The 8487-nt window shown below is 44.9% G+C and overlaps 1 protein-coding gene across 1 annotated transcript; it reads left to right on the forward strand.

The window, feature by feature from the left end:
- The first annotated feature begins 1567 nt into the window (after positions 1–1567).
- On the forward strand, positions 1568–2527 carry LOC137527260 (olfactory receptor 6B1-like). The gene has a single exon (XM_068247766.1). The coding sequence runs from the start codon at positions 1568–1570 to the stop codon at positions 2525–2527; it is 960 nt and encodes a 319-aa protein (XP_068103867.1).
- Positions 2528–8487: the final 5960 nt, after the last annotated feature.

Below are 8487 nucleotides of genomic sequence, written 5' to 3' on the forward strand. Positions count from 1 at the left end.
ATGAATATACAAAGGTCATCTGGAAAGTTACAGCCTTTTTTTAATTAAATGAAACATTGTACTTATTTTATTTTAGACACACTCGCAGAATATCAGTAAAATTCCTAATTAATGACTGAATTTAGTGCCGACTTTAGCAGTTACTAGCAAAGCTCCCATACATGCCATTGCCACCAAAATTCCTACATATGTTAAGTACTGCAATACTGTATGCAGTGCAGTCATTAACCCCTCCCGAGCCCCAAGTGCAGCCATTAACTTTGCTGGGTAGATTTATACTTGAGTCAATAAACAATTTCAGCTTAAAGAGACACTGAAGTGAAAAAAAAATATGATATAATGAATTGGTTGTGTACTATGAATAATTACTAGAAGATTAGCAGCAAGGAAAATATTCTCATATTTTAATTTTCAGGTATATAGTGTGTTTTCTAACATTGCATCATTCTCTAATATGTGCAGATTACTCAACACTCTGCATTCAAAATGATTATTTCAGAGCAGTCTGTGAACTAATGACCTCTCCTCTAGCAGATAAAAAGAAAACTGTTCACTTATAGTTGAGATAATAAAAGTCAGAAGACAGCCCTCTCCACGACTTTGAAAGTCGTAGAGATTAATGGCTTTTTTGCATAGAGATAACAACTGTAGTTTCTTAACTCTTCCTGTACTGGAAACAATTACACTGATGTATCTGATCTTAATGTTTTATTTCTTAGCTGTGCTACACATACAAATCATAATATCATAATTTTTTTTTCGCTTCAGTGTCTCTTTAAGAGGGTTGAATATTGGAAGTTGACATATTTACGAGGTCGACTTGTATTCGAGCATATACGGTAAATAACTTAGCTTTTAGTGTCACATCAAAGGGGTCTTTTCCCCTAGTGCAAGTACCACTTGTTACAGCGCCCTGATTATTAACAACTCATCCATCTACTTTAAATGTTGACAGAAATCGTTAAGAGTTGAAGGGGGCATGCACAAAGGCTATTTCTTGTGTATATGTTACGGGAGGGGGGGCATCAAAATACTTGTATCAAGGCCAATGAGCAAGTGAATACTCTGGCCTTAAGTACCCAAGAGGCAGAGCAAAAGCCCAGCCCCCAAAATTGACAGCACCTCCTGCTATAAGGTGTCAGCTGATGACATCACAGCTGACGCCCCATCAGACATGCCTCCTTAGCCTATAAAGGCAGCTCTGAGCTGCACGCATCCTGCCAGAAACAACAAGCCAGCCCACATCTACAGGGGAGCCGAGCCGAGGATGCCAACATTCTGATTCACGTCGACAGGGGAGCTGGGGATGCCATTGCCAAAGAGGAAGAGGAAGCTTCCTCCAGCTGCTCCACACTATCAGAACAGCCTCCAGAGACCACACCAGATAAGTATGTTACAGGATGATTCCATTTCATCAAAACTTTGTTTTTACTGAAGACTAACACAGTGTGGAATACTCTACTGCTTCTGCCATACTAAACTGGAAATGCAGTCTGCCATTTGTAGGGGGATTATACCCGGAAATATGATGCACATAAATGTCACTGTTATCTCTGTTCTAGGGGCGATGTCTGCAGCAGAACATGGGAACCGGACACCAGCCTCCTCCTTCATCATCATTGGGTTTGAGACCACCCGGGCGATGGAGATCTTTCTGTTTATCCTTTTCCTCTGCATGTATGTAGTAACTATTGCTGCTCATATCATGATCATAGCGCTGGTTATTGTAGATATGGGTCTTCAAAAGCCAATGTACTTGTTGTTGGCCAACTTTTCTGTAGCAGAGATCGGTTACATCACGGCAACTGCCCCTAAGATGATTGATGCCCTCTTAACTGGGAATAAAGAGATCTCGTACTCCGCTTGTATTCTTCAGTTTTACTGTTTCTTCGCCTTTGGAGCCACAGAAAATTGTTTCTTGGTTGTCATGGGCTATGACCGCTATGTAGCCATCTGTCGCCCTTTGCACTATCACAGAATAATGGCTAAAAAGAACAGTCTGGTCTTGACCTTAGGGGCATGGGCTGGTGGTATGTTGGCTTCTTCTTCTCCTACTCTTTGGGTCTCTACCTTGAACTTCTGCTATCCAAACTACATCGAGCACTTCTTCTGTGATTATGCTCCTCTACTGAAACTCTCTTGTGAGGATACTTCCAAAGGAGAGTTTGCCTTCACTGTTGTCTCCTGGAATCTCATCTTGGGCTGTTTCTTCCTTACGTTGCTGTCTTATGGGTTCATAATCTTTCACATCCTCAAAATTCCCTCCGTTGAAGGACGGAAAAAAGCCTTCAGCACTTGCGCTTCTCATATAACTGTGGTGTCCATCTTCAACGGGACAGTTATTTTCATGTACATTCGACCCACCTCTACTATACGTTTCACGATCGACAGGGAGGTTTCCATTTTCTACAGTATTGTCACCCCTCTTATGAACCCCATCATCTACTGTCTGAGGAACAAAGATGTCAAAAATGCTGCGAGCAAAGTCTTGCAGAACATTCTCTGGAGGTATATCATAAGGAAGTGATGGGAATGTTAACATGTATATGTGACAAATTTACAGACCTCAGCTCAAAACTCCCAAATAGCCAGTGGCTAACACAACATCGCAAAAAAACTGAGATTGTTGGTGCCACATATCCAACAGGGATCTGGGCTACGCCCTTCTGCCAGCATCAAGGCAAATCTCCTAGAGGAGTCCCTACACTAATGATGAAAGCATTCACATCCTACACATACAATGAGGTTACCCGCAATTCCACACATGTATGATATAGGATAAAAATCCTGAGAAAAGACTTACCTGAGGTTGGCCATGAGCACCTAACCTCTGTTTAGTGTTTGGTATGTGCAGAGGCACAGGCAGAAACTGCTGGCAGTCCCCTCCCGATGTCAGACTGCACCCTATGAGGTTAAGGGCTCATGGCCCTCTGGGCATTGGGCAACCTCAGGTTAGTTTGCTCTTAGGCTTTTTATCCTACATCAGATACGAGTACAATCTAGAGATGGCCTGAACGGTTCGCATGCCAACTTATTCGCGTGAACATCGTAACTTTATGCGAGTTCGACCTGCCCCCTATACTACATCATTGGGCTAAACTTTGACCCTCTACATCACAGTCAGCAAACACATGGCAGCCAATCAGGCTGCACTCCCTCCTGGAGCCCCCCCCTTATATAAGTCAGCAGCGTCGGCCATGTTCTCACTCTGTGTGCTGGCTGCTGCCCATCTTAGTGAGAGAAGGGAGAGACATTGGAGAGATAGGGAAAGCGATAGTTAGGAGGTCTGTTAGCTTGCTCCTTGCTGATATTTGTTGCTGAGAAGCACCACCAAAACAGCTCTTTTGAGAGCTAATGTTCTTGTGATGTGTTTTTTTTTTTTTTTGGTTGGCACACTGACACTTGAATATACAGCCCTGTCTGTCGCAGCTGGTTCTTGCTAATTGCTATACTGTACCAGGCCCAGTGCATGCACCTGTGTATGACAGCACGCAGTTTTATATACCAGTCCGTGCATACCGGTTAACTGCACCTGTGTGACAGCTGCACATTGTATTGTAATGCCAGTCACTGTTTACCTTTCATTGCACCTGTTTGTGACAGCACGCAGTTTTATATACCAGTCACTGAATACCTCTGTTCACTGCACCTCTGTGTGACCGCACACTGTTTTATATACCAGTCCGTGCATACCTGTTAACTGCACCTGTGTGACAGCTGCACATTGTATTGTAATACCAGTCACTGTATACCTTTCACTGCACCTGTGTGTGACAGCACGCAGTTTTATATACCAGTCCATGCATACCTGTTCACTGCACCTCTGTGTGACCGCACGCTGTTTTATATACCAGTCCGTGCATACCTTTTCACTTTATCCCCCCCAATATAGACAAAACAAGAGGCAGAGCCAGAGGCAGGCCAACCAGCAGGTCTGTTCGAGGTCATGCTGTTGTGATTTTGTGTGGCCCTCGACCAAACTACAGTGTACAGAAGGAGGCACGTGCCATGAACCCCCAATATTGTCAGGACATAGGTGACTATTTGACACAGAACACCTCATCTTCCTCAGCTTCCGCATGGAAGCATGACATATCTTCCTCCTCCTGTTCTGATTCTGGCACCCCACTTAACACTCCGTTCACAGCCATCACCAAAGTGCCATCATCCTAGAGCTCAGCGGTGTGGAAATGTTTTTGTGTGTCTGCCTCAGATGAGAGCAATGCCATCTGTACTCTCTGCCACCGAAAATTGAGCCGTGGAAAGACCAAGACCCGCGTAGGTGAAAAAAAAAGGTGATGCCCAAACTGTACCGTGATGTTGAAAGGCAAGTGGTGTCATCTCTGGCACACAGCATTGGGTCAAGGGTCCATCTGACCATGGATGCCTTGTCTGCAAAGCACGGTCAGGCCTGCCCGAAGACAGTCCCCACACACAGCATCTCTGCCTGCACGCTGTGTGACTGCCTGCCCCAAGACTAAGTCGGTCCCCACACAGCATCTCTGCCTGCAGGCCGCTTGACTGCCTTCTCCGCCACCACCAGGGTCCAGGACTCCAGGTGGATTCCTGAATTTTTAAGACAGCTGCTAGCAGCGGCTGCTATAATAATTTTTCTGGTGCGTGTACATGCCTGCCTAATTTTTCTGGCTGCACTACGGCTGCAACAACAAAACAAAAGGCATGTACATGTGTCAATTCCCCTTCGTGATCGTTACCTTGCTGCGGTGAAGGGGCTTGCGTATCACAATGAAGCAATGACCGGCTATATGAGTGTGTTGGGGGGCACACCTGACCCAAGATAATAAGGTTGTTGCTTCATTGTGGACAGACCAAATTCGATCAGCTGGACACTCAGTCACTGTTTTTCTGTCATTGAGCTACCTCAGCTCGACCATATGGGCTTGAAAACCGCCATCGCCTGCACTCTCGCCATGGTGCACACCAGTCCAGCACGGCCGTCACTACACAAACAGCTGTTTGCAGTGCGTTACACAGTGAGTTTGGTCTGTCAGTGGGAAGCAGTACACTAATTACACTACCTGATGGATGTATACACACGCAAGATGTTTTCAAGCACTTTAGGCCTCCAATTTAGCATGAAATGTGATTTCTGCCCTCAAAACCCTGCTCTGCGTCAAATCCGTACTTTTCCTTGGGACTTTTGGCATGTATCCCGCTCCGCCATGCCCCCCTCCAGGTGTTAGACCCCTTGAAATATCTTTTCCATCACTTTTGTGGCCAGAATTAATGTTTAAAGTTTTGAAAGTCCGCCTGCCCATTGAAGTCTATTGCGGTTCGCAAAGTTCTCAAACTTTTGTGGAAGTTCGCGTTCGAGGTTCGCGAACCTAAAATTGGAGGTTCGAGCCATCTCGAGTCCAATCGTGGATATGTGTGTGGATGCATCACATTTAACATAGGGACCCCTCACCCCTCTAGGAGATTGGCCATGATGCCAGCAGAAGGGTTTAGCCCACATGCCTGTTGGATATGTGGTGCCGACAATCTCATTTACTGTATTTTGGGATATTGTGTAGGCCACTGGCTACATGTGAGTTTTGACAACGGATTTATGAAACTCCTACGCCTCTACATATAATAATGTCTCAGTTGAATATTCAAGAAATTTATTAGAACATATAAAAGCTTAAATAAGCAAGATACAAATATAAAAGCTCCCTCAATCAGTATTTAGCTACAAATATATAGCTTTTAGCTGAATACAGATTGAGGGAGCTGTTATATTTTTTTTTCTTTCTTATTTAAGCTTTTATATGTTTTAATACATTTCTTGAATACTCAACTGTGACATTATTATATGTTGAGGCGCAGGAGTTTCATATACCCATTGTCATTTACGTCAGTGGAAAAAAACACATAAATCCAGGCACATCGCCTCTAGTTAGGACATTTAAATGATTTATTTAAAGAGTAACTGTTAGCCCCCAAAGTGAAATTTAAATCTGTACAGCAATGTTTTATTTAGTATTAAAGTGATCAAAAAAGCCAATGCGTTCTGCAAAAATCAGTATAATTTTGCTACTATGTAGCCTTTTGCCCACGCTAACGACGCAAAGCCGCATATCAGATACTGATGACATGCCTATGTTTGCCCTCTCCCCCTCTCCCCCCTCTCCCCCCCAGGACCAGGTGCCGATCTATTTGCACCACAAACAGCTGACCGCTCTGACACGGAGACAGAGCGGCAGCACTTCCAGCGGGAGCACCGCAGAGCAGCCGCCGCCGTGCATCTCTCACATGTGACTCGGCGGCGGCTGCTCTGCGGTGCTCCGGCTGGAAGTGCTGCCGCTCTGTCTCCGTGTCAGAGCGGTCAGCTGTTTGTGGTGCAAATAGATCAGCACCTGGTCCTGGGGGGGAGAGGGGGAGAGGGCAAACATAGGCATGTCATCAGTATCTGATATGCGGCTTTGCGTCGTTAGCGTGGGCAAAAGGCTACATAGTAGCAAAATTATACTGATTTTTGCAGAACGCATTGGCTTTTTTGATCACTTTAATACTAAATAAAACATTGCTGTACAGATTTAAATTTCACTTTGGGGGCTAACAGTTACTCTTTAAGGAAAGGGAGCTGCTAAAGGGGGTGTGGCCGCAAAAATCAGTAATCCTTTGCACACTTGCATGCAAATGTTCAAACAAATGCATTCACAGATTCACTCATCCAGGCACCACTGTTATCCCTACAGCGAAGTTAAAAGCCGGGGTCTTAGTTCACAAAGGATTGCATTCTCTTGCTTAGTCACCTACACTGCGCATAAGTACCCAGGTAAACGTAGGTGGTGTCCTAACTCTGGCCCTGTAACATGCATAGTGCAGACATGCAAACATTCATTGCGTCAAACCTATCAATGGATTAGGAGCACACATCCTGACGTCCTCTCCTGGGACAGATAGCGCATCTTACCAATCACGCAAGGGAGCTAACGTTATGTGTCCATGCGCACCATGCACATACACCAGCATAAGCTGTGTGCATGCTGACAAAAAACACAAACGGGAAGAAGGGAGTGCACTAGATTAAAACCCTGGCCACAAGGGTCCGTAACAAGAAAAAAACACATAAATCCAGGCACATCGCCTCTAGTTAGGACATTTAAATAAGTAATTTAAGGAAAGGGAGTTGCTAAAGGGGTTGTTTGAAACATTTACGTTGGTGAGGTTGGAGCAAACCCAGTTTCCCCTGCAGCCAATTAGTAATAAAGGAGAGCTACAACCAAACATATCTCTCCTATACATGTGAGTTTTGATCTGAGGACTCTTTAAATCTTGCTCTCTGTATTTGCACAGACTAGCGTGTTCCTCATATGATGGATATTAGCCAAATCGAGTGATTATCATTTTTATACTATGTGACAAATATGCATTTAACCTTAACTCCCTCCTCACATGTGTATCTGATTGCTTGTCTTCTATATCCTCCTATTAACCTTTCCCTCTCTTTTATTCCTCACATTCACTCCCTAACCAGCTCCTGTCATCTCCAACTCAAAAACATTTCTCACATCCGACCTTTTCTTACTCAAGACACGACTAAAAAGTTAGTACATGCTAATGTAATATATTACTTGGTGGACTACCAACAGACTGGTACTTCTCCAATCAGTAGGGGCTAGATGGGGAAGTGCAGCTGACTAAGGAAGGCCCCTCATGATAAAGCTTGCTGACGAGTCTGGGTTAGTAATGGGTAAGGTAGTAGGAGGTTCTATAGGATTCCCAGAATCCTGATTGGCCTTACGGACAGGGTATGGATGATGTATATGTGTGTGTGTGGTGAGGGGTTTAGGCAGCATGGACAGAAAGTAGAAGCCAGGATGTTTGGAGTGTTTTCCCTACTGAAATTGCAAGGCTTACCCAGGGTCGTAACTAGAAATCACTGGGCCCCCCTGCGAAGCTTTGGATGGGGCCCCCTCCCGCCAGAACAGAGCACTCGGTTAGGGGTAGAGAGGTTGGGGGCTAGACGTTGTACAGAAGAGCCTGCTGCACACTGAATAGGGACCGTCTACAAATCTTTGGAAAACTTTGTATGATTCCTTATCAGTGGCTGAGAAGATGCAGTCATTAAAACAATTGTGCAGAGCAGAACGTTTTTTCTCTCCATGCCCTTAGTTGTCAGTCTGGGCTTCGTGCCGAAACGTCGTGTTTTTTACTGCTTTGGTATAATTAAACTTTTGCTATAATTGCATAAATCCAGGTCGAGACCCAGTCAACTTTTTTATTTTGTTGGTCTACTTCAGTACCTTTGCTGGATCCAGGTGCCGACTAGTTGACTCCCTGGTCTTCTAATTGATCAAAGTTGAGCTACTGGACTTTTTTTATTGTGTCTTAGTTGTCAGTCTCCCAGGACGGGGCCCCCTGTGGCTTCTGGCCCCCCTGCGGCTGTATCCCTTGCAGGGTCTATTGTTACGCCCCTGGGCTTACCGGTTCCCATGGCAGATGTACAATCCCTGGTTAACTTGATCCGGGATGCGGCTA

This window comes from Hyperolius riggenbachi, chromosome 8, assembly GCF_040937935.1.
Source record: "Hyperolius riggenbachi isolate aHypRig1 chromosome 8, aHypRig1.pri, whole genome shotgun sequence".
Classification (NCBI taxonomy): Eukaryota; Metazoa; Chordata; class Amphibia; order Anura; family Hyperoliidae; genus Hyperolius; species Hyperolius riggenbachi.

What these genes read in the sequence shown, in the direction of transcription:
- LOC137527260 (XM_068247766.1), top strand. Translation starts at nt 1,568, where the DNA reads ATGTCTGCAGCAGAACATGGGAACCGGACACCAGCCTCCTCCTTCATC.